General features: G+C 36.4%; 2 protein-coding genes and 1 long non-coding RNA gene across 3 annotated transcripts; all 3 read right to left on the bottom strand.

The window, feature by feature from the left end:
• Positions 1–264: 264 nt before the first annotated feature.
• Positions 265–6,555, bottom strand: LOC126629430 (laccase-6). Its single transcript, XM_050299470.1, has 6 exons — positions 3,118–6,555; positions 2,868–3,019; positions 2,420–2,664; positions 2,167–2,295; positions 915–1,859; positions 265–715 (listed from the first exon to the last, which is right to left on the bottom strand). The coding sequence occupies exons 1-6, from the start codon at positions 3,238–3,240 to the stop codon at positions 585–587; spliced, it is 1,725 nt and encodes a 574-aa protein (XP_050155427.1). The 5' UTR covers positions 3,241–6,555; the 3' UTR covers positions 265–584.
• Positions 6,556–8,652: 2,097 nt separating this feature from the next.
• Positions 8,653–9,707, bottom strand: LOC126629442 (uncharacterized). The gene is made up of 2 exons (XR_007625758.1): positions 9,605–9,707; positions 8,653–9,285 (listed from the first exon to the last, which is right to left on the bottom strand). It is a non-coding gene; the product is annotated as an uncharacterized LOC126629442 (long non-coding RNA).
• Positions 9,708–10,977: 1,270 nt separating this feature from the next.
• LOC126629439 (uncharacterized) lies at positions 10,978–12,224 on the bottom strand. The gene is made up of 2 exons (XM_050299479.1): positions 11,969–12,224; positions 10,978–11,675 (listed from the first exon to the last, which is right to left on the bottom strand). The coding sequence occupies exon 2, from the start codon at positions 11,417–11,419 to the stop codon at positions 11,150–11,152; it is 270 nt and encodes an 89-aa protein (XP_050155436.1). The 5' UTR covers positions 11,420–11,675; positions 11,969–12,224; the 3' UTR covers positions 10,978–11,149.
• Positions 12,225–26,915: the final 14,691 nt, after the last annotated feature.

Here is a 26,915-nt window from a genome sequence, read left to right as displayed (position 1 = left end):
AAGTCCTTTTCTTGATGGATAAAAACGTATATATGCAGTACTCTCTATTGACACGAATATTCTTGATAGTTTAAGCTGCTGAAATATAGGAACGTTGCAATTTTACTAAAAGTCTCATGAAATTTTTTTCCAAAGGCAATATCTAAATGAACTGGATGGGACAATTATTTTGGCAATGACAAATTTTGGTTGAGTAGATACTCCAAAAAGTGTTTTTTATTAATTTATAAAAAGAAAAGTGGCTGTGTTTGATATCAACATCGCTTTCTACGAAATTTAAACATAACTTTTTACTAACAAGTAAAGGGAAATTACACTATACCACACTTAATACTGAGTGAAAAGGATATAATAGTTTAATTTGATTAAACTCGTTTACAACTCAACCCCCCCCCCCATACCACACTTAGTACTGAGTGAAAAGAAAATAATAGTTTAATTTGATTAAACTCGTTTACAACCCCCCCCCCCCCCAAAAAAAAAAAAATCATCATACAAAGAATTATCTTGATTAATTCGGAACAAAGATTGATTAAAACCCTCTTCTGTGTCAGTTCCTTGTTAAAATTCAAAGAAACTTTACTCTAGCACTGAGGCAAGTCTGCAGGAGGATGAGGAAGGGTCTCAAGCTCTCCTTGACCGTTAGTCACGATAAGTACCGTCCCTAAACCCCAAGACTGATGTATGTCAAGGTGACAATGCATAAACCAGACCCCTGCATTTACAATCAAACTGTCACTAATAATCAATTTTGTCATTTTCTTGTCAAAATGATATAGCCTCGGTCGGAGGTGGCTCGGATGTGACTCTAGCACAGCCATTCTCAACAAAAGGTTGTGATACGTCACGTGCCCACGCTCGACTGAAGCTAGCATAATGAATTAGTACTGATATAGAAATTGAACACTACTTACCAGGATTATCGGCAACGAAACGTATAGCAGCCCATCCGCCCACTGGGACTCCAATTGTGTTCATATAAGGCGGGTCAACCAGGTTGAAGTTTGCAGTTTTCAGATCGAAATTCCCACTCCCATACCCAACAACATAGAAGCTATAGCCGTGAAGATGAATTGGGTGGTTCTCAGTAGTGACTGTCCCAGTATCCTGCATGATGAGTTGCACTCTAGTACCATATTCAAGGACCAATGCCCTAGTCCCATTCAGAGCTTGTGTATTATTAGGAACGTTATTAGGCGCCCCATTGACAAAGTCATAGTACTTGAGGGGTACCCCAGGAAAATCCTCAGTGAAAGAGCCATTAATCTTCTTATAATACGCTTCCAAAAGTGACGTTTTTGGCTTAACGAAGCTTATATTATTCATCGAAGCTGCCATAACCCCGTTATTAAGGCCTCGACAATTTTTTTCGGGTGTCTTGGATCGACACTTCTGAACATTCAATCCAATGGTGACAAAGAGTTCAGTGTCAATTTGTTTTGGCACATTAACACAATTGTTTAGGCTCCTTAATCCGTCCATAACCGTCTTAACGGCAAGATTATCATTGAAGACAGGTAGTTTAGCAGGCAAAGATAAGGTATTAGGGACAGCACCTAAGTACTGGAAGTAAGCAATGGATGAAATGTTTTGGAATTTGACTCCCTTAGCGGACATGTAAGGTCCCATTGCCATGGAATATTTTCCTAGAGATTGGTCAGTGGTGACCAGAACGCTCATTGTTTGGCCTGGCCCAAGCATCACACGGTCCGTAGTGAATGGTTTTGTGTACTCTCCATCCGCTTCGACAATTGTCAGATTGTGATTGGCTATGGCAAAGAAGCTCTCCATGTTTAAACCTGCATGTATTAGCCTTAGCAAGTACGTCTTCCCTGATACCACATCAATGTGGTATACATCTGAAACAATCACAAAAGCACATGTCAAAGAAAACAATTAGGTGACAAACAAGATGAAAAATGTAGCATTTTACATTATAAAATTTAAATTATTTTTATCACATTTATTGATCACATTGCTGATCTGTTAATCGCGTTTCTTATATTATGCATGTAATATAGTAAGAAAAACAAATAGATGACATAAACGAATGAACTATGGTTTCATTATTTGGAACATGTTAATCAATCACATTGCTGACAAGTCTTTGAGAAACACGGTAAATATTATACATTTTTAACATTGTTTTGAATTTAATTCTGTTACCATTGTTGGAGCAGTTGTAGTTGGGGCCTGGTTGGCCATTGATTGTATATGCATTTGCAGGTGTAGGAGGCCCTCCACTTGCGGTAGTGTTAAGCTCAAGTTCCACAACATCCTGCATCCAATACTCCCCTAGTATTTTTCCCAAGTAATAATCAAAATTAACCCAAACTTCCATAGCATAATAATTAACCCAAATGATCACTTTTAAAATGTAAATAATAATAATAAGAAGAAGAAGAATTCACTTTGTTACCTAGAATTAAGGTATGCTCTTCATGAGGAACTTTAAATGGGTAGGGAACCCCAGTTTTTGGGTACACCAAAAGGGCACCGTAAACAGTTGCCCTAAGCCATGAAACATGAGCATGCCAAAAAAAGGTGCCCTTCTGCTTCACCATTGTAAACTCATATGTAAAACTCCGGCCAGCTTGAATTGGACACTGGGTTATGTATGAAGGTCCATCAAACCAGCACGATAGCTTCTGCCTGACGCCGTGCCTATTAGAAAAGTAATTAGAAACAGTTAATAGGAAATTAAAGGAAAACATTGCTATTAAGTTGTTAACAAAATATACTCAATGAAACCACTATCCCAGTGATGAGGGTGGGTAGGTGATCGGTAGGAAAATGCTAGGTCTAGAGTTTGAAATGCTCCAGTGTAACAAAAAAATATACTCAACGAGGATTGAGTACGCACTTACCAGTGAATTGTGGTATTGTAAGGTGTCTCATTGGTTACTTTGACTACGATTCTGTCATCTTCTTGAGCATATACAGATGGCCCCGGGAACATTCCATTGATGGTCACGATGTCCTTGGTGTTGCACAGTCTAGTAACTCTTTTGGTTTGTACCTGAAAATTGAAACGATCAGATTGAGTGTGTACATTCGTCAACAAAAAGAAACTCGCGAGAAATTGGAAAAATATACATCAAAGAAGCTACAAGAGACCTTGAAATCATAGAACCTGGTTGATCCTCCACTAGGCCATTGTGCCATTACATGAAAATTGTAAGCAAAAATTAACAACAAGCTTAGCCATTGTGTAAACCAAGTGGAGAAAACGTTTGTCATTTGCACAATTGCTGAAAACGCTCAGAGATTTGAACTGGAAGACTGAATCCAAGATACTATTTTTATACTTTTTCAGAATTTTATTTTCTTTTGTGATAAAAAAAAAAAAATTGATTGGAAGAGAGGACAAAAGTAGGGTTTCCTTCTTTTCTTTTTTTGCATGTTTGTCAGCTTTCATGATTCCTCTAACATGGAATGGAAATAATAAGATGTTGGGGAAGTGATTATTGAGTATGACCCCTAATGTTCTCAATCCAAAACAGTTTTTACTTTGGAGTTATTTCCGGATGCCCATTTTCTCGTTATGCATGCTCTTGTTTATTTTTCTCTATTGATTCTCTTTTGATTTCTTTAATTGTAAATGTCACAAATAAATAGAAACGTGCAAGGGACCGGAGAAAAGAGATCTACAGAGAACACTTTACTTTTCTTATACCTGTGTCAATATCCTTTGTCATGAAATCATGTCATTTGACTGAGGAAAATAGACACACCTGCATGCTAACAGCTCACTTTCTGTTTGTGTTTTATATTCGATCATTTTACTTTATCAGTAACTTTCTTATAGTTTCTCTCTGAATCACCTTTTGAATTCTGCAATTGTAATGTGCAAAAGGTAATGTGATTTGGGTACTTTCAAAGGTATAAGCGACCTATACATGCTGTTAAACTTGAACTAGCACGGTTTGATTTGGTTTGGTTCGGTTTTGCGGGTTGTGCTACTTGTAACTGGTTACCATTTTTAATTACGGTAAAGTAAAACAGCAATTTGTGTCTTTATGTGTATGAAACTTTATATTTTGCTATAGGCAAATAGAGTAAAGTAAAACAGAAATTTGTTGTGCTTTTAGTTAGACATGCTCTTCTACTCAATGATAAGCATAGTTGCAGCTGCACGCCTTCGCATCCCAACCCCACCTTTCGTGACAAAATTGAAGACAGTAAGGCAAAGATTTCTTTCCCATGCTATATGTAACTTTTGGCAATAATATATGAGGGGGAACAGAAAAGAGAGAATCAAATATAAAACTTCGAAGTTCTTAGTTACTTGTGAAACAAAATTCTTGCGCTACAAAAACCCCCTAATTTTTTTTCATCTTTAAAATGGTTTAATTAAATCTTAAGACTTTTCCTTTTTGTTAGAGCAGGTCTAACCAACTTATTATGCTCATATCTGTTAATTCATGCAACTATTATATATAGAGAGATGATATTTATACACATTTTTTCTCACCGTGCACACACCCCTCCACTCATTCTAATGCAAACGTCACGTTCTTTGATGTCGATGGTGGCTCCGTGGTGCCTCCAGGGACGGAGCCAGAAATTTCTTCTAGTGGGGCCAACCAAAAATAACTAAGAAAACCTTATTATAGTATGGTTATACGCAATATAATATTAGGGATGGTTTCAAATGATGATGTATCACAATTTCAATGTTACAAAAATTTTAATATAGTAGTGGAAAGTGGTAACGTGATGAGAAAAATATAAGTACATGATAGGCGGAAGATGATTTTTTGAATGACAGAACAAAAACACTATTGCTCATATAATATTTGATATGGAGTAGATTCTTTATTTCTAGACTTTGGATCGAATAAAGCAACGGATAAAGAGAAAAATATTGTGCAAAACTATTTTTTTTAATATATTTAGATATATATAATGAAATTTATCTATAATAATTACATATATTTAATACAATTACTATCTCACGGTCATATATGATTATCTAGTTTATACATTGATATCTTAAACCAATTTTTGCCAGCCCAAACTAGCAGTAGCCCGTTTCTGAATGAATAGCTGAATGGAGGATTATGCTCTGTCGAAGATGCACCCAATCCATTTGAAAAATTAACTCTGCACACGACAAAATTTCAGCGACCCATAATAGTGTCTAACGCATGCCAATATGCCATGCCACGATGTTGTGTTTTGCGTCTTGAAATTAAATATGTGTTACCTATTTTGTTTTAGTGTCTTATTTGAATTTGGATTTTGACTTCTTAATTGGTTTTCGTAGTTGGCAGAGAGATTTTCTTAATTACCTATTTGAATATGATTTGGATTTACTTCCTATTAGGATTCTTATGTAAACCTAAGTCCTATGCTCTATAAATAGGACATTAGAATTAGTTTACTTTGTGTGGCAATTTGGTGAAAGTCAATTTGTGAACTTGTGAGTTTGAGAGCAATTTAGGATAATCTTCTCTGTAAGTTTTGGGTTCTCTACTCGTTTGGTTTAGAGTTCATAATTTGTGGGATTTGGGTTGTAAGAGTTTAAAAACACTCTTTTATTATCTCCATTTGTTTAGTGAAATTCCTTGTTGTACTTCGCCCATGGACGTAGGCTTTACGCCGAACCACGTTAAACATCTTGTGTTCTTATTTTTGAGATTGTTTGTTTCTTTGCTTTCACCTACGATGTTGATATTTAGTACTTTGTTAGAATTCACTTCCATTTGCTCATAAAAGTACAACAAGTGGTATCAGAGCCCAGGTTTCAACTTGGGCTTTGCTTGCTAGTCATTATGAAGCCTTCTAGGTTGTCGGTGAAAGTTGATATCGAAAAGTTCGATGGGAATGACTTTGGTATTTGGTAAATGAAGATGTGTGCTTTGTTAGTTCAACAAGAGCTTTTGAAAATGCTAAAGGGTGTGAAGGCTTTGTTGATTCGTTGACTGATGAGGAAAACGAAGATGTTATGGAGTGGGCACTTGGAGCAATCTTGTTGACTTTATCTAATGAAGTCTTGCATGAAGTTAGTAACGTCAAATATGCACCAAAGTTGTTACTCAAATTAGAGAGCTTTTATATGACCAGATCCCTTGCTAAATGGTTGTATTTGAAGAAAAGTTTGCATACTCTTCAAATGGATGAAGGTGGGTCAATTAATGAGCATGTTGATGAATTCAATAAACTTATGATGGATTATAAAGTGTGGACAACCAAATTAATGATGAGGATTATGCGATAACTTTGTTGTGTTCTTTATCTCCTTCATATGAATACTTTGTTAATACCATGCTATTTGGTAGAGAAAGTCTTAGTTTGGAAGATGTTAAGGCCACTTTGAATTCTAAAGAGCTAAAGAATAAGGTGTTTGACACACAACATGGAGCTTTGGTAATTCAAGGAAGGAATAAGGAAAAGGGCAAACTTGAAAAAAATATTTGTAGCTAGTGTCATAAGGAGGGTCATTAGAAAATAGATTGCCCAAAACTCAAGGGCAAAAAGAAGCCATTTGATAAGTCTTCTGCTAGTGTTGAGGCAAGCATTGCAAAAGATTGTTTTTCTAAACTTCTCTAAAGGTTAGGCCATCTCTAACCGAATGGTCCAGAGGGTCAGAGGGCCGAAAATAGCCCTAAAACCGTCTCCAACCGAGGGCTAGGCCAGAGGGCTCGGGAATCTGGGAGGGTCCCACGAGATCGGAGAGGGCTGGAGGGCTGAAGGGCCGGCTAGCTGGCTTTTTTTTTTTAATGTTTCTCATTTCTGTCAGTTATAACCGACAGAAATAATATATATATATTATTTCTATCGGTTATAATCGACAGAAATAACAATTTGAATTCAAACTTCCAACTGCTAGCGCCACTAGCCGTTGTAAACCTTTTTTTTTTTTTATGAATTTAAACCTTTTTTTTTTCTTATCTTTTTCTATAACTTCCTATAACTTCTATTTTACAAAATTTGTTTCAATTTTTTTTTAATTCTATTTTTTTCCTATAACTTATATTTTACAAAATTTGGTTCATATTTTTTTCATATAACTTCTATTTTAAAAAATTTGTTTCATATATTTTTTTAAATTCCATTTTTTTCCTATAACTTCTATTTCACAAAATTTGTTTCATATTTTTTTTAAATTCTATTTTTTTCCTATAACTTCCTAACCCATTATACAACATTAAATTAAATTAAGTAACATGAAACAACATTAAACAATATGAAACAACATTAAATAACATTAACCAACATAAAAATTATACAACACTAACCAACATGATTTTTAAATAAAATTAAGTTGTAGTTTTTAAATAATAAATTATGTTTGGCCCTATGACCCTTTGGCCCTCGGTTGGAGACGGTTTTTTGTGACAGGGCTAAAACGAGCCCTCTGGCCCTCTGGCCCTCGGTTGGAGACGGAAGCAAATATGGCCATGTACTGTTCATTAAAATATTAATATCTTGGAGAATCTTGGAGGGCCAGAGGGCTAAAACGAGCCCTCTAGCCAGCCCTCGATTAGAGATGGCGTTATGTGAGGAGGTGGAGCTTGGTATTCAAGCTTTTTGGTGGAGTGCAATTCACACTTTTGGTTCATTTGTTCAAGCTTTTGTTTGCATTTTGGTTCGTATTTGTTAGGTTTCGTAATGGAATTTGTTGGAGATGGCGTTGGAGGAAATTTCAAGTTTGAAGACTTTTGAATTTTATTTTATTTTATTTTTTAGTCTAGGTGGAGATCTGTTCTTTGAAGAATTTGGTGATTGCTTTTGCGTTTGTATTTTTGGTATCCCAGTTTGTAGTTTGTTTTTTTTGGAAGTTCGCTAATGTCTCACCGAGGTGGAGATTGTTGGGTTTTGCGTTATCAAAATTAGGTAAGTGTTATCTATTTCTTTTTTAGTGTCCTATTTGGATTTGGATTTTGACGTCTTGGTTGGTTTCCTTGCTTGGTGAGATTTTGTTAATTATCTACTTGATTAAGATTTGGATTTACTTCCTAGTAAACCTAAGTACTATGCTTTATAAACAGGACATTAGGGTAGTTTATTTTTTGTGGCTCATTCGTGTGGCAATTTGGTGGCTCATTCGTGTAGCAATTTGGTGAGAGTCAACTTGCGAATTTATAAGTTAGAGAGCAATTTAGAAGAATCTTCTCTGTTAGTTTTTTATTCTCAACTCGTTTGATTTAGAGTTCGTAATTTGTGGAATTTAAGTTGTAAGAATTTAAACTCTTTTGTTATTTTCGTTTGTGAAATTTATCGTTGTGCTTCGACCGTGTACGTGAGCCTTACACAGAACCACGTTAAATCTCTTGTGTTCTTATTTTTGAGATTGTTTATTCGCTTCACCAATGATATTGATATTTGATACTTTGTTAGAATTCGTTTCGTTTGCGCATAAAAGTACCAACACATGATACCTTCAAACCTACGCATGATACCTTCAAACCTACGCTGCATCACTTCACTGTGTGATGGTGTCAGGTTCTAAATAGTAACTTGAGCATGCAAATGTTTCTAGGTTTTATCCTATGCAGGATACTAGTGGATGCGACTGGTCAGTTGACCATCACTATACAACCGGCCAACCCGCCCACTCACATCCCGCAACTATCCCACAAAGATCTATCCCACGTTAGAATGACTACTACTACTATAGCCGCAAAATCGACACCATCAAGCATGTGAACTAAAGTTGGCTCATAGAAGAATCTTCCGTCTCCAACTCTCTTGGGTGGCTTGTAAAATCATATAATTAACGCTCACTGAAGGAAATTAAAAGCAGTTGTTCCTAAGCTCTAAAACTGCTTATGAGATAAGCCATTTACTTATAAGCATTAAGTAGCTTCCCAATAGTTAAAAATCTTGGTTCAACTGGTTGAACAGACAGCTAAGCAGAAACTCCCCTCCCATGAAACTGCTACTGCTGTGAAAAAAAAATGGTTGAATCCAGAAAATTGGGTTTTGGCTCCTTGCGGAACTCCCAAGGGAAGCCACATGCTCCAACCCCCAAACTTGCAAAAAATTTACAGTAACTTGCTGCACTGGAAGACAAAATTTCGTAACCAACTTTTCGTAACCTCCCACACTAAGCACTTCTAAATGTGAGCAGTCAGTTTATACTATCAGCAGAGTGTGAACAATCTCCAAAACACAGTTTTAGGTTTTGATGGTTCTTTCAGAGAAACTCTCAGGGATGGGGTGCCTGCCTTTTCCTCCGCGGAAGGGGTGCAAGGTTCAGGCTCAAAGAGGTAGAGTCTTGAAGGGGAAGCGAGCAAGGCTGTATATAATACAGCGGTGCATCTTGATGCTGATTTGCTGGAGACAAGAAGATAAGTAGTGATTAGATTATGGACTGCGCAAATTTTGATGTGTTTTCGTTAGTTGCACCTGAGCTATCTGCAAATGAGTGAATGACAAATCTATGATGTGATGTAATGTAGATGATGAGCTGAATGAAACAATTTCCTACCATGTTCTGCATATCCAAGCTGCTTTAGTTATTTTTCCCGTTTTTCTTTTGATGTTTTTTGTGAATTGTTATTTCTTGTCAGTGTGCTGGTTAAACAATCATCCCGAACCCAACATGCCATTTTATGATACAGCATCTTATTTCAACCAGACAATAAAATCATACCTCTGAAATCACCAAATTTGCAAGTGAACACTTGGCACATAGGACTTCTGGTACTCCTGAGATTTGATTCCCTTCCTCTTTAGTTATGTTTTGGATGCTGATGCTTGAAGAGGGATTCGTTGTTCAACGATGTTTGATTTCATCAGTAAAGGGAACATAATAAATTCATACCATATCTGATAATAAAGTTATGTGCATACAAAGGTTGGAAATTGAAGACTTATAGTCATGTGAAAAACTCAGATCAAATACCAGACTCTATCAGTCTTCTCACACAAATATTGAAATTTGGCTCTTAAGGAAACAAAGATTAATACATTTTAACGAATTTTGTCGCACATGACACTGAAAATCTTGCATTAATGGAAAGGTGAAGAGCATTGATCTTCTAATTACAAAAACAGACACCATATCAGTTAGCTCTAACTCGACAATCAATTTTTGTCGTCTGTTGCGACATAGAATTGCAATCATTAATCGAGCATAAAGATATGAGTTTTGGTAGACAATACGTATAAAGGGAGAAAGAAGGAATTAAAGAACCCTAGTCAGCCATTTCTCTTTGTCAGCAAATGTTGCAAATTCAATAACATGGCAAAGTGCTTTCTTTCTAATCTTCTGGTCTCTAATTGTTAGAAAATGATATATGGTCCCCAAAATGAACAACAACACAACACAAAAAGGCACACTAGTTCAACAAAATGAGAGCATCGTCCAAACATCCGAAAGCAAAGTCAATTACAATGCATATATATACATATATATAGATATATCCATGAAATGTTTGGTTTGTGATGCAAATTCTTGGTTCAAATGACCAGAAACATAAGAAGAAACAGAGAAAAATGCGAAAACTTTCCACATTTTCCAACTCATACAATAACACTTGATAAACTAAGAAGCAACAACCACTTATTACACAAAGGAATTCAGAAACAAGAAAAACATCAAGCTCCAATCACTATAAGTCCGTAAAATATCGAATAAAATCCGCCTACTGAAGTGTGGAACTGAGGAGTCACTCACATTTTTTTCAAGCTAAAGTGACATTAGCTAGTCTGACCCAACCATACGTTACACAGCAAAACCACAACTGATGTTAGCATGAGAGAGAGAGAGAGAGAGAACAATGCAGACATAGAATTCAGATGCTGATATCAGTTCGAGAATTCAAAGAATTCTTTATATAAGTTAAAAAAAATCATTTTTATTTCTCAGAAGGAAATGCTATTGTCCAAAGCTAAATTTGCTGCTTCCAGAGATGCATAAAGTGGTAGTACCTTACGCATGTAAAGGTTGTACATTGACACGGAAGAAACAACTTCATCTCTGGAAATAGCATTTCCCCTCCGAAAACTCATCAAAAATTGAAATTTTACAAAAATTCCCAAATTCATTTCACTTCCAACAGTGCCATACCAAATCCGAATACAATTCCAATTCGCACGAGACACAAATTACAGATAACCCAGAAAGCAAAAAGCACATAAATATCTTCTTGTAATATTCACCGTACGTGAGAGCCGCTGCGAGTGAGTCGTTGTATCAAGCTGAAACGCCGTCGCTGAGGCGGTGGTGGGTGGTGGTGGCAGCGGGCTTGATGGGCTGGTCTTGGTGGGACCCGGCAGTTGGCCTGGAGGAGGAGGAGAGGAAAAGAGCGCGGTGGTCGTCGTCGTTGGTGATGTTGTGATTGTCGTCGTCGAAATCGGCAGTGTTGAGATTGATGCAGGAGCAGCGTTCCAGTGAGGCGAAGAAGGCGAAGGCGACGTTGGTGCCCACACACGACAGCACGGACATGCAGTTGTTGGTCTCCATCGTTGGATCGATTTGATTCGACGATTCAGATTGATCGAGTATAAAGTCTCAGTGAAAGGGAGAAGAGCAGCTGATCTGAGTGAGAGGAGGAAGGGTGGAAGCATGGAAGAAAATGCCGGTTTTTCGCCGAACCGATATTTTAATAGGTATCCAAAGGGTTTTCGTCCAAATATCGCGATATTTTGGAATTGGGCTACTCGGAGAAGAACGCCGGAAATGGGTGTGCCGATTCCCGAGTCGATTTCGTCCCAAAAACCTTGCAAAAACACAATTAAGATCAAGATCTAAGCTACAGAGCGATTGAAAACACACCACAATTCATATGCATGAATAAATCGAAGAGGTAAGAAGGTGAGGGACCGGGAGTTGACCTAACCACCGACGGCGATGGCGACGATGGTGACGACGAATGCGCTACCTTCACCATAGTCCCCTAGAGCAGTACAAGCTCCCTGTCTGTTCTTTCTGCGGTGGTGAACGAAGGGCAGTGCAGCAGATCGAACTAATTTGAGCTTCACACTAACACGGAGAGAGAGATCCGAGACTTACCTAACCGGAAAATCAAAGAAGACTCGCCGGAGAGTTATGGGCTCCACCATTCTCGCAGAGGCGGGAGAGAGAAGACTGATGATGTGTGATGATGGTGGTGTCCTCGATCTGCTCGAGTCGAGCAGATGGTGTTGCTGCGTGTGTGTGTGTGGTCACGGAAAGAAAGGGAGAGAGGTAAGAGGGTTTCGAACTTTCAAGAGAGAGAGACAGTGCAGAGAAGAGAGTGAGAGAAGGAAATGGGGTCTCGGGTTAGGGGAGAGACCCACGTAGTGGGTTGGGTTTTTGTATTTTAAAAAGTTGTGGTCATGTTTTAATTATGAAAACCCACGTAGTGGGTTCTTTGTATTTTAAAAAGTTGTCCAAGTTTGAGATCCACCCACACTACGTGCGTGTTTTATAATTTTAAAAGTTTGAGATATATTTTATATATATATAAAGGTTATATAAATTTAAATTATGAATTATTTAGTTGAAAGGTATGAGAAAACAAAAGAAGAAAAGGAAAAGGAAAAGAAAATAAGAAAGAAAAAAAAAAAAAAAAAAACACCAGGGGGATTCAAACCCCTCCCTTTGTCAACCACACACCTAGACCTTATCCAACTCGCTATAGATGTGTTTGTAATTACATATTCAGCCTGTAATATTTATATGGTTGTTAAAATGTCTGCAAGGATTGCAAGCTAATATTTATTATCTAGGATAAATTTCTATATTTAAAAAAACACCAAGGGGATTCAAACCCCTCCCATTTTACTCCTTCAACACCTTGACCACCATATAACTTATGTTTTTGTGAAAATATTCTAAAATACACTTACTCTACACATAGAGATGACGAAGATAATGAAAATTTTGAACCTCATAGGAACTCTATATGGTACTAAGTCACTCATGTATCTTACCATGCAATGTATAAAGTGTAAAATATTGTACTAATTCATTATATATAAATGATTATGGTGTGTTTAAACTTCTTTCATTAATTACTACATATTTTCTACACTCACAATGTTTGCCAGCTCGCTATATAATCAACTTAAATCAGTTAAATCCATCATGCAATGCATTTCCTTCCAATTTTTTGTGATAAACTAATAGATAATTGATTAAATAAACATCCTGCAAAGTTTCATTAAAAATTTCCAAGTTTTTCTTACAATTTCCGTGGTTTCCATGTAATTTTTATCGATATCGATATTATCCTGATATTTCCATCGATATTTCCGTGTTTTCGGACTACCGATATTTCCGATATTATCGATATTTTCTTCCTTGGGTGTAAGACGATGGAGTTTTGGGAAATTGGAATTTGGGAATAAAGGGAAAATGGAGTTTCTCTTTTTATGCTACGTTGTGTGATTTGTCCGTTAAACGGGGCGTTACGTAAATTAATATTTGCTTCTGTTAAAAGTAAAAAAAAATAAATAAATAAAAAACTAGCCGGAGCTTCCCCATTGTCTCTCTCGCACACACCCAAAGTTCCATCTCGCTGCCGGGTCGGCGACAAACTCCTTGTTATGCCTTATGGCCTGTTCTTTCGTCGCCCATAGCTGTCGATTTGAGAGGCCACGGCTTGTTTTTCCAGCTCTTTTCAATTTTAATCCATGTCCTGCTTCGTTTACTCCTCTTTCTCACGTACCATCCCTTCAACCTCTGCTCAAAGCTAGAAGCGGCACACCTATTTTGGTTGTCGGATCTAAACCTTCCCTTCACGCCTCCGCATCTCAGCGGCATGCTGGAAAATCGGGGCCAAGCATGTTGCGGCTAGCCCAAAACGAAGCTCCTCTAGATGCCCCTTTAGCCTCATCACCTTAAGAAACTTAATTCGTATCTAGAGTCACTAGCATATATGCGAGAGATAATAGTGGTGGTGGTGGTTGTGGCGGCAACACCAATGAGGATCGTAGGTGGAGGTGGCGTGATAATTAATACCAATTTCTTATGCATTTTTACGCCTTAATTATGTAAAGATTTTGTACTGAATAATTCATTAAAAGTTTAGATTATATTATTGCACATGTCTTAAAATAACTAGTATTTTTTTAATATGTAAATGGCGCTTTACGCATCGATGGAAAACAATCATACATAAGTAATTTAGTTCGAGTTTGATCCTCACCGATACTCATAACAAATAGCAATTTAACTCAAATGTTATCTTTTATAAATAAAAATAAAAATAAATAAAATTAATACCATTTCGATTGGCATCGCTCCTTAATAAACTACCCACATTTTTATGGGGTCTCACATGTATATAAATATGATAAATAAATTCAGAACCTTATATGCATTCAGAGACACACGAAATTCAAGATAAGTACTAGGATTCAACTATAGCATTAATGCAGTAAACTGTAACACTAACTTACAAACACTATCAACGCATAGGACAATTATCTTAAGCCAAAGCAAAAAAAAGGCATCATATCCTAACCTCTTGTTCTTGTTTTTGTTTCCAATGCCAGTGCTGCAAGATTCCATACCAATGTCAGTGTCAGTGCCAAGATAAATACCAATGTTAGTGCAAACTTTTTCAGTGCCAATTGCGAACTTCCGAACAAACCTGAACAAACAAGCAAAAAAACTCAACTTTCGCAACGTCACTCGAGTGGTCACTAGTCCAAGTACTCAAGCAATCGTTGCGGGCAACGACTGTTGAAAACATTGGGTCTAATTGCTATATTAAATTACATAGAAAATTAAAAATAAGTTGAATATTAGAGTGCGGAACGAACAAAACTAACAAAATAATAAGAATATTATTAAACTAACTGAGAATGCCGAAACGGCTATAAAACCCGAAGAGATTATATTGTAAATAACTTGTTCTTCATGCTAAACTATAAGTTATATTTATAAAGAGTAAGACCTAGAAACCCTAATTCGGATGTGCTAGGCCCATATACTAACTAACAAGCAAAACCTAAATACTAAAATAAACCTAAATACTAATATTTTCCAACACCTCCTGTCAAACTCACGGCGATATACGACATGGGTTTGCAAACAAGTAAATGCGAACTAACTCCATTAGGCAGACTGGCAGACATGCAAACTTGACATGACTTGACTTGATTCTTGATTTTTGATTCTTGACTTAACTTGATTCTTGATTCTTGATTCTTGATTGCAAACTGGCAAACTGATTCTTGATTCTTGCTGGCAAGCTGATTCTGGCTAGCAAACTGGCTAGTGTTGAGAGTATGGAAAAAACTCATCACTAAACGGACGAGATTTCTATATCTCAATTGTAGCAACTAACAAACAAACACAAATACTATCACTCGAGTGGTCACAATTCCAAGTACTCAAATAACAGTCACAAAACAATTCTAAACAGATCAACACCCCGTGTGGACCTAAAAACAAACTTACAAACTTAACCATTTTTTCCCTTTGCCTATGTGGGCCTAAAGCAACAGCAAACAATTTTTTCTTTTCTTTCCTTTCTCTTTTTGCTTTTTTTTTATTTTCTATCCTTTCCTTCCTCCCCATTTTTCTTTCTCTTTTCTTTCATGCGAACAAACAGCAGAACCTTTCTATTTTCCTTTTTTTTTTCTTTTGTGCAAACAAACAACAGTAGCAAGATCCTTTCTATTTTCCTTTTTTTTCTTGCAAACAATCAATACCAACTAACAAATCTAAAATGAAAACACAAACACAAACAGCGGAAGATGACGGAAACAAAACTGATACAAACAAATTGATACCAACGAGAACGAATTGAACCCTAAGGATCGAACCCGCTTTAATACCAAGTTGAATTTCAGAGTGCAGAACGAACAAGACTAACAAAATAATAAGAATATTATTAAACTAACTGAGAATGCCGAAACAGCTACAAAACCCTAAGAGACTACATTGTGAATCACTTGTTCTTCATGCTAAACTATAAGCTATATTTATAAAGAGCAAGACCTAGAAACCCTAATTCGGATGGGCTAGGCCCATATACTAACTAACAAGCAAAACCTAGATACTAAAATAAACCTAAATACTAATATTTTCCAACAATTATAAGTCAAAGTAATATATGCACATGAGTAACCAATGTTAAATGAACATGATATAATGGATTAGAAAAACCTAGAAAATACGGTTGAGGCAAGTGTTGGACACTTTGTCCTTAAGACAAGTTTACACCCCACTACGGTGATCATAGTTAATCTGCGCATGTCTCACAAGATACAATGACCACGTCCTTGTAATAGTAGCACTCCAAATCACAAGGCTCCATAAACCACGATTGTGTTGAAAACTCTCTCATATAGACTAAATGCGACTCTCTAATATTTAGTACACTGTATGTATGATTATAGGGGGCTTCCCTAATTATAGAATATGAGATACCTCTTTGGAAAACATATAACTAAAACATATAACTATTAATGAAGAGTCAAAAGTTGCAACACTTCATTTAAGTAGACATATCTTTCTACCAAAAGGCTTCACTTCTAATTTCCATTCAATTAATAAATTTAATATAATAATATTATTATTAAATTTTCCAACAAGAACAAGCTCCAACAACAGGTTATTTTCATGTTATCCGCGTGGGCCTCAAACCAATAGAAAACAGTAGCCAAACTTAATAAGTTTGGCCCATCAACAAATTCATTATGTCGGGCCAATCCAACTAGTGGCCCAATGAAACACGCAAGCCCAAAACAACTAACTGTTTCCAATTTTTTCTCCCTTTTTTTTCATACTTTACCAATATTTTTTGAGGTTTTTTGTTCCTGAACGTGAGTTCTGGTCAGTGGACAGGCTCACAGATCAAGCAGCAGCAATGAAATCAAGGAGCGGGTGACTCTGCAAAAGGGAAAGGTTGCAGCAGGTGGATCAAGTCAGTCAGATGCGGCAGCGGGGATGGGGGTACAACAAGTGCAGCAGTGGAGTCAGTGGGTCGTGGTGCAGATCAAGAGCAGATGCTGATGAAAGTGGTCCAATAAGGAGATGAACTCGATCCTAGTTTGTGGTTCTCGGGTCTGGACTTCATCAAAACCCGTGGCGAATATGAGATTGCTAGGGATGCAGGTTAGACGCTGGAGTACGAGACAATAACAACAACGATTTTTTTTTTTAATGACAAAGGTTAACCCAAACCAAAAAACAAAAAAGTTTCACAGAACCAAACTGGACAAAACAAACAACGAGATAGACAAATTGATACGAATAAAACATAAGCAAATTAAATTCCGAAGGATCAAACCTGTTCTGATACCAAGTTGAATATCAAATTGCGCGACGAACAAGATTAACAAGAATATTATTAAATAAACGAGAATGCCAAAACGGCACAAAAACTTTAAGAGGCAACATCGTGACTAACTTATTTGTCAAACTAAATTACAAGCAATATTTATAGAGAACAAAACCTAAGAAACCCTAACTTGGATGGGTAAGGCTCAAATCCTAAACTAACAAGCAAAACCCAAATATTAAAATAAACCTAAGTATTAATATTTTCCAACAGATTTTAATAATGCTCATTAAAATAGTATATATTATATTATAGTTTATTACTGATTTGAATTATTCTTGGAGATTGAACCTTATGGGCACTAAACAATTAAACCTTTATTTGTTAGATGACCGAAGAGTCCCAATGTGGTAGGATATATTTTTAGAGAACTTTAACGAAAAGCTTCTGGTACTGTTCACTTTAACGAAAAATCACATTTTTACACTAAAAAGTCAATCCTGGTACTATTCATTTTACCCTTTATTTTGTCATTATCATTAAAACTCAAAGTTTTCAAGATCTTTTCATTAGTTTTCTTTTATTTTTACCTTTTTCTCTTATTTCATTATTTAATACATTTATAATATCTAAAAAAATTATGGAGAATTACATAAAAGGAAAAGGTAATCAATTTGCTGTATATATCGAGAAAGATATACTCGATAATATTGGCAATGATGTGATTATGAGAAGATTTCAAACTAAGAAAACTCGTCGAAGGTAATTGTAATTTTAGTAAAAAAATTTATGAATACCTTTGAAGACTAAGGATTGTTATTTTTATATGAGCTTTCTTATTATCTTTTAATCTTAGTTATTTAAAGTTAACCCCCCTTCAAGGTTTTCCTAGCTACGCCATTGTTCTCTGCTCTGGCAAAAGAACACAACACGCATCATTCTCTCTGTGACATGTACGAGGTTCTCATTGTCTTCTTTCTTCTCTAGTTTTGTGATTTAAACAATTCTCAGGTTTTGATAATGTGGTGTTTTTTTTTTCTTTTTTTTTTCAAAATCGAAGTTTAGAAAATACTCAGCATATCTATTTATTTCTATATTTAACATATCAAGCCCCCTACACACCATCAAACTGTGAATAGTTAGCCCAGAAAAATACGCTAAAAACAAAGTATTACAATTTTATGCTTCAAAATATAAGTTTAATTGGCAATTCAAGGAAGAAGAAATAAGAATCTTCCCATTTATATCAAGAAAAAAAAAAGCACACAACCACTATAATCTTTGTCTGGTATTAAATTCATTATTTTCAAGAGTTAACTGAGTTCTCAATCCCATAATCGAGCGTGTGTATATGCCTTTGAACCATCGAAACAAGAGCAAAAAATCATTGAAATACTACAAGTTATCTTCCACAATGACAATTGTGCCTTTAGGCTAGTCATGCTCATGCCAAGTCAAGCCAACCTGACTTGTTGTACTTAAGACTGAAATTTTCATTTGTTTGAGACGATGTTTGTTATGTATGTTTTTAATTATCTATATGTAGTTGTATCATCTACATTAGCACCATTATTTTAATTACTAGTGTCACTTTAATAGTTTTGACAAAACATGTTGTTATCAAATAATGCAGATTATACTTAGTGTGCAATCTTACCAACAAAATCATACGAATTATTATATTTCACTTACTCAAGGTAGATATATTACCACCACTCAATTACTTAATGGACTAAATAATTGATTAACAAACCCAACTAATTGACATGTAGTGACAAGAAGACAAGTGGACTAATTAATAGATTATTGACAAATCAAACATCCTATCCCAAAATTTCAATCAAATAAAATAGATTTTAAGGTAAGAGACATACTTTGTCTGGACAACAGGTACAACGATACTTGGCTCTAAAATTTGAACAAGAATGAGCATACCACTTCCTTTGCTCTCTCCCTTTAAACAATGGAGAACATATTGGAAGTTGCCCCTCAAGAGGACAACTGTGATACGACGTACATTCACCCTTGGCTGAATCCAAATATTATGTTGATTGAAGCTGCAATCCCTTCCAAAAGTCCAGACACAAAGGTACCACACCTGTTTCCAACCAATATGATCATCAAAATAATAATAACTAAGCTTTGATGGAAAAATAAACAACATGAAAAGAAAAATTCTCAACCAACTTTTTTTTCTCTTAATGTCAATTGTTTAAAAAGAAAGGTTGAATAGCTCACTCAAAAATAACTGGAGCTGAAGACTTAATCTTAACATGAGACTGATCTATAATCATATCAAAATGTAATTCATCTGGTATGTAATGCCTGGCTGTCTCATCTCCACCTTCATATTTAGATTATAGGTGCAATGATTTATCCAATGTGAGCATTCAGTTCCTAAACCAACTTTGCAGAATTTTACAGAACAAAACTAGCCTAGGAGTGGATGAGTTAGAACGATCGTAGAAATTGAATGGAACTTGTAACATGCTTAGATTAGTTGGGATAATTTACACAGTTTGACAACAAAAATCATAAAAACTTTCAATTAAATAAAAGAAAGAAAAAATTAAAGAAAGTTTAAGGATGGAGACATACTTTATGACAGGGGGAATGCAATCATAAGGTGGCCCCGAAATCTTACCAAAGTCGAGTATAGACTGCCATCACATTCATATCATTTCAAACAATTAGATAATACACAACGAGTTGTCCCTTACGATAACAACGGTGATTTTAGGGCAATCGTGCTTGTGCTGAGTTAGGTCGACCCGACTTATTGTACTTAAGATTAAAATTTTCAATCTATTTAAGAGAATTGTTTATTATGTTTGTTTTCGTTTATCTATGTGTAATTGATTATATGCATTAACACAATTGTTTTAATTATTAGTGTCACTTTAATGGTTTTGACAAAACATATTGTTGTCAACTAATGCAGATTACACTTACAATGTGATTTCTTACCAACAAACCATACGAATCATTATATTTCACTTGTTAAAGGTAGATATATTACAACCACTCAACTACTTAATGGTAGATATATTGCAACCATTCAACTACTTTGTGGGATCGTGATTTCCTAGAGTCGGAGTAAGGCTGATCCAAATACAGTTACCTAGAAGTCTGGTCATGAACTTACCAATTCTAAGTGGAGCTGTATCAGATGAAGCAATGGTGCACCTTGTTTGAGGCAATAGGTGGAGTCCTAGCGACTCTGTTGGATGACCATGTTTATTTCTCCGCAAGATACGTGATCTAATCCGGATATGGACTCAATCAAATTCTATAAATCTTGGAGTTCCTACAATCTAGGAATTGGCACGTGCCGCAAGGAATCATAACTCCTAAGAGGGTGCAATATCTACTCCTAGATATCCTTTAGGATTTTCCCGGTTTAGAACAAGGATTCTATCCTTAAAAGGTCTCTCTCTCATGGTATAAATATACCTATTTAGGGTTCATCTCTAGTAACGCAATCTAAACACTCGAATTCTCTTGCTCAGTGCTTAAGTTTAAAATCATTCACTAACATGACCGTTGAAAAGTCTTTGGCAGGCACACCCCCTTGGTCTTAGGCTTGCTCACAGTTGTTTACTATATTGTAGGTTGCTTGACTTTGTGCACATCATTCACGCATTCACGCATTCACGGCGGTGCGCGAATTTGATTCCAACGTACATAATGGACTAAATAATTGATTAACAAACCAACTAATTGACATGCAATGAGAATTGTTATCTAACATATATTCTTTCTTGGCTTGAATCAAAATATTTTATTGATTGAAGCTACGTACTGTCCCCTATAAAGCCCTGACATAGAGATGCTACACCTGTTTCCAACCCATATGATCATCAAACCAATAATAATTAAGCTTTAATGAAAAAAAAAAATACAACATGAAAAAATTCTAGATCATTTTTTTCTTTTAATGTCGATTGTTAAAAAATAAAGGTTAAAATAGCTCATCAGAAAACAACGGTCGTTGAAGACTCAATTTTAACATGAGAATGAGCCTATCAAAATATAATTCATTTTATATATATACTCAGTTGTCTCATCTTCATATGAATATTTTAGATTATAGTTGCACTGATTTATCTGATATGAGCATTTTGTTCCTAAGAGCAGCTCCAGCAGGAGCTCCTGCTCGAGGGACAGGCTCCGGAACAGGACTTGATTGCCCAAGGGAGGAAGTCCAGTGTTGGCTAGCGAGGGAGCCCAAGCAGCCTCGAGCGCCAGGCCCGTCGATTCGCCGGCCCGAGAGCCTGAGGTGGATCTGACGTCAGCTGATGTCAAACGCCTGTTTTAATGTTTTTTTTTGTCAGGCCTCGAACTCCTCCAACATCGCGTCGATCTCGTCCACTATCCCCATCATCTCCACCTCCAGCAGTGGTCGCGGTGGAGGAGGAGAAGGAGCTGACGGAGGATTCAGAACATGCGATTCCGGCATCTGTGATGCTAGAGACGAAGACTGCGCAACGGAGGACGTGGCGGTGGAGGAGAAAAAAGGAAGGGAAGGATAGGTAGCATAATAGTGGTTGGCGAGTAGGAAGAAGGAGAGGGAGAGGAGGGTAATGGCCATAATTTTGATGCAAGTCGGAGAGGAGGGCAAGTCGGAAAGGGCGATGGCCGTCATGATTGGATTTGATTTTTTCGAGAATGTGAAGGAAACAACAGGAAAATTTTGAAGGAAAACAAAGGATGGGTGTTAATGGAAATTAAGTAATTTAATTAATGAAAAATTAAATAATCGCCAAGTGACTTTGCGAAATTACAAATCTTATACGAAATTACAAATAAAATTATTTTGTATTATTTTATAAATAAATAAAATAGTAATATTTTATTGCCAATTGCTAGGGCTATTAAGTGCAACGGTGGAGATGCAAAAGGTAGTTACTGTTCATTAAGGGCAGTTACTGTTCACTAGATAGATTGAATAGTAAATAGCCTTGGGAGAGGGCTCCCACGCTGGAATTGCTCTAAACCAACTTTGCAGATTTTTCGGATCAAAAACTAGCCGAGCGGTGGATGACTTGGCAGGATTGTAGAAATTGGATGGAATCTGTAACATGCATATATTAGGGATAATTAACACAACACTGCTACCAAGGGAATTGGAAGCCTTTTTCTCCTCCAAATATGACATCCCTCGGTACTGTCACTTTTGAGGGGACACAGTCCTTATAAGCATCTTTATGCTGCAATATTATCTCGCATTTTAACGGTGGCTCATATGAAAAACCTTTTATTTTTCTAACTCATGCAACCTAATGTTTATTTTTATACACAAACAGCTCCTAAAAGTCACATCCAAATTTTGTTAGGGGTATTTTAGCTTAGCTAGTATGGAAAAGTTGTTCAGTTGAATTATAGCGTTGGAAATATTGGCAAAGTAAATTCTACTTCTCTTACAACATATCACATAAAATTAATACTAGTATATATCACAATTCTATTACCACAATTTATTAAATAAAATAAACCAAATAAGATAAAATACTTATCTTTTATAGGTAAAGAACGTTCTTCGTCCATTCTTGATTAGAACAACTTTGTAGGTTGAGGCGTATAATTAATATCCTTAAGAGTAGATTTCGCCCCTTTAAGACAATGTCTTGATGTAGCAGGTTTTGACGCCCTACCCTTCAGGATACAACAACCTATGATCTTCGTAAGCGTACACTCGCAATACTAGAATCAGGTGAACAACTCAATTCTTTCTTTTGGTATGGAGGGAGTGAAGAATATAATAAAGCTTTCAAGAATGATTAATTAAAAAGATACGAGAAGAAAGAAGAGGAAACGATTGTCATCTTCATATTTTTCTATAAAGATTAACAAGTACGTACATATAGGACTGTCTCTCGAAGACATTGGAAAGGAAAGCTATATGCTAAGCATTTGGCAATTAAAACTTTGGAGCAATAAAGATGATAAATTGCAAGAGTAATCACCATAATAAAGGCCTCCAACCATAACGGCTAGAATTGAATCTTGATTGGAAACCATCTTTAATATTATTAAGAGAGAATTAATTTGCCATAATAAATGTATAGATGTCAAACGGCTAGTAGTATTTTGAAATACCCAGCTAAAAATTCCAACAAATAGTTGACAAGGCTTAGCCAAGAAAAAGTTAAATTTTCTAAAAAAGATGAGCAAAAACGTACTTCTCCGAATGCAATATACCGGGGACAAACACTGCACGACAAGCATGAAACCCACAACAAATCGCTTCATGTGTCGTTCATCACATGGAACTGTCTTGGTGGAGAACCGAGTTTCACTTTTGTTAATATCATGTTTATTTAAATCATTTAATTTATGTTTATAATTGCCTGATTCTTATAGTTATTAAAGCTGAATTAAATTATTGTCTTGAATGATGTCAGAAACAGGTGGGCACTACAATTAACCAAATGATCCAAGTCAAAATTTACCTTGTACAACAGATTGGGTTGACCTGACCCAATACATGCACGGTGGGCCTAAAGTCAAGACTCAAGGTGGCATAAAACTGCTTGATTTTTGGGAGTCGAGAGCATGAGCACAACTCACTTTTTTGTGTAGGAACACCTCATTTCGTTTTTCAGTGGCCCCAGCAATTTTTTCTCACTAGAGAGAGTGTTTCCTAGGAATCACCGTCTCCGACTTGACGAGCTCCAAGCTTGACACCAAATCAGGCACACCCATCTCTTTAAAAGAGTTATGGGTCATATCGTCAGCGTGTCAGTTGTGTACGCAGATTTCTATAGTCATCATGAACACATTGATAGGTGCATATTTATGCAACCTAGTTAGCTTGTTTCTTGGCATTTATTTAGTTTAATTCTAGTTATTTTAGTACTTTAAACTATTTTCGTGTGTTTGTAGGTTCAAATAACAAAGTTGGCAACAAGTGCAATTTGAAGCATTTTGGAGCATTTTTTGGTCAAGATTGGATAGTGCAAGCATGGAAACATGAGGATGGACGTTTTTGAAGATTAGAAAGCTAGAAATCAGCATGTGTGTGTGCAAGTGTGTTGACCTACAACTACAAACATTCATACACGGCATGGGCAGAAAATATGTTGATTGCTAGCTAAAATAATGAAGAACATATATGTGTGCAAGTGTAATAGCTGGTACATGTGGAACTAAAGATAAAAAACAGCACACACACATGCAAAGAATAGAGAGACAACATTCATACATCGCATAGACTTGATTACTAACTGAAATGATGTTATGTGGAAGTGATGATTACATGACATCACACACACATGAGAAGTGAGCTGAAACACATGGCAAAAAGTGCAGAAAATCAAGTTTGAAGGCACATGGACAGTTGCAAAAAGGTGTTATCCATCACATTTCCTTGCCCATGTCGTGCATCACCCTTGTCCCCTTCATTATTTCTGTTTTTATACACCATTACATTGAATCATTGCACTCAATTGGTGCACATCCCTTGTCCCCTTCACCCATCAGATTTCATTCACTTTTACCTCCACTACATGCACTCATTGATGCACCACTCCTTCACTTTCCTTGCCCATGTCGTGCATTATGAATCAACCTGCACCTATGACTCATTTCTGCACCATTCCACCTCCCTTTCCTTTATCTACCATGTGCACAATCATTCATGTTCCCTACCTGCATTCATAGTTGCAACACCACTCAATTTCACCCTTCATGTTTTGCATCATTACTTCACTTTCACCTTTGAATCATTGCTTACACCACCCTCCATCCTTTCATGCCGTGCACTTCCTCTATAAAAAGAAGTGTGTGTGGCAGCCATTACATTCAGTTTTTGCTTGAGAATTCATCCCCATTCCAATACAACTTTCATCCAAACACATCCATTCATCTTCACATCCATTCCTCTATACAACCGAACCTTCAACACTCACCAACACCTTATGCCGTAGCAAAAGAAGGGAAGGAAAGAGCTTGGACGTGCATGTTATCCAACTTGGATCGTTGGAGCGTTTAGGTGTCTTCTTTCTTTTGTTTTCAATGTCTAAATTTATTTATCATTGCTTTGTAAGTATGAGGAACTAAACCCCCCTTAGCTAGGGGGGAATTCGAAACCATGTTTATGCTTGCAATATGATTTGATTACCTTCAGTTGTGATTCATAAGTTGTGACTTCAATTTACTTATCCATTTGAATTAAAACTGATTTGTGTATCTTGGTTGAGAGTGCACGCTTAATTTTCATGCATAAATCTGATGCGAGGATATAAGAGAGTTTCACCTAATCGTTATGAACTTATATTCACAAGTAGTAAAGGTTGCTTGTCACAACCGTGTTAAGTAAATTCTTGGCATCAGTTTCATGCAATTCATAGTTACAAGTGTTTCGTCAATGCTTATGATTTTCATAGAACTTAATGATTCTTGCTTGCATCTCTATTATGCAATTCATGTAGGGAACTTGTGGGGAATGCTTTGGGTTGTTGTATGCAATCATCCAATTCAATGAAATTAGGAAAATCTGAAGGTTAATTAGCGCTATTCACAGTTAATCTGGGGCGTTGAGAATTCATAGTTTATTGAAAAGCAACTGGAAATCGTTTGGTTTGCAAGTGTGTCATGTGTGGAGAAGAACCTCCTAGCTAGCCTTCCATCCATTCAATTTACTCAAATTTGTACAGATTTCATTAGTTCTTTAATTTACTTGTTTTGTTTTCAAATTCTTCAAAACCCAAAACCACCTTTACCTTGTTGAGTCATATTAGTTAGAAACTGATTTAGTTTGTGTTTTTAAGTATTTTGAACCAAGTTAAAACCAAAATTCGTCCAAAAGTGTGTTTAGAGTCCAAATCTGCCCAGTTTGTGTTTTTAGGTAGATTTGAGCATTCTTAGCTTGTTTTGAGTTCTTTGAGTTTGTTTTGAATTCTTTGAGTCTAGTTTAGTGTTTTTAACTTTGTTTACATGTTTTTAAGTCAGTTTAGAGGTTATTAGCAAGCTCTCATAATCCTCGGTCCAGAATGATCCCTACTTACATTCTTTACTACAATTGATACAAGAGGGTTTAATTTGTGTGTTAAGAATTTCGCATCAAATTTTTGGCGCCGTTGCCGGGGATTAGCAATCTTTTTTGTTTACTTTCATGTGTTTTTATTTTAGTTACTGATCTTGTTTGTTTTCTTGTTTTAGGTACTAGTTTATGACTTGGAGTTCTCATCCAATTCGTGAGCATATCTTGGACTTTGACGACGATTTTGAGAGGACTTTGAGAAGGAATAGGAATCAGTAAGATCGTAACCCACCTATTCCTGAACCTGAGTTTGAAGAACATCCACTTGAAGAAAAAGAGGAAGATCCCAACATGGCAGCGGACAATCGAACAATTAAGGAGCTTTCCACTTCGGGATTGGACAATGCCGCTCCCCTATGCATCCAATACCCCCTGGCTGCCCTAGGGAAGACGGACGAGTTCGAATTGAAATCAAGTTTGTTGCATCACATTCCTAAGTTCCACGGGATGTCCATGGAAGATCCTAATAAACACTTGAAGGAGTTCGAGGTTGTTTGTTCAAGCATGACCCCTGTGAATGTTGATGGGAGCATTATGAAAATGAAGGCTTTTCCTTTTTCTCTCTTAGAAAAGGCTAAAGATTGGTTATATGAGCTAGCCCCCGGAACTGTCACATCATGGGAAAGTATGAAACGGGCATTTTTTGAGAAGTTTTTCCCAACTTCTCGAGTCATTCTACTACGCAAAAGGATTAGTGG

The sequence above is a fragment of the Malus sylvestris genome, chromosome 7 (assembly GCF_916048215.2).
Source record: "Malus sylvestris chromosome 7, drMalSylv7.2, whole genome shotgun sequence".
NCBI classification, from domain to species: Eukaryota; Viridiplantae; Streptophyta; class Magnoliopsida; order Rosales; family Rosaceae; genus Malus; species Malus sylvestris.
This window is presented reverse-complemented; position numbering and strand designations above follow the sequence as displayed.

Bases quoted from the DNA above. Each gene is read 5' to 3' on its own strand.
- LOC126629430 (XM_050299470.1), bottom strand. From the start codon at position 3,240: ATGACAAACGTTTTCTCCACTTGGTTTACACAATGGCTAAGCTTGTTG. The intron at 1,860-2,166 runs GTAACAGAATTA...TGATTGTTTCAG, and splicing joins CTACAACTGCTCCAACAATG to ATGTATACCACATTGATGTG. The intron at 716-914 runs GTAAGTAGTGTT...TTGTAAATGCAG, and splicing joins TTTCGTTGCCGATAATCCTG to GGGTCTGGTTTATGCATTGT.
- LOC126629439 (XM_050299479.1), bottom strand. From the start codon at position 11,419: ATGGAGACCAACAACTGCATGTCCGTGCTGTCGTGTGTGGGCACCAAC.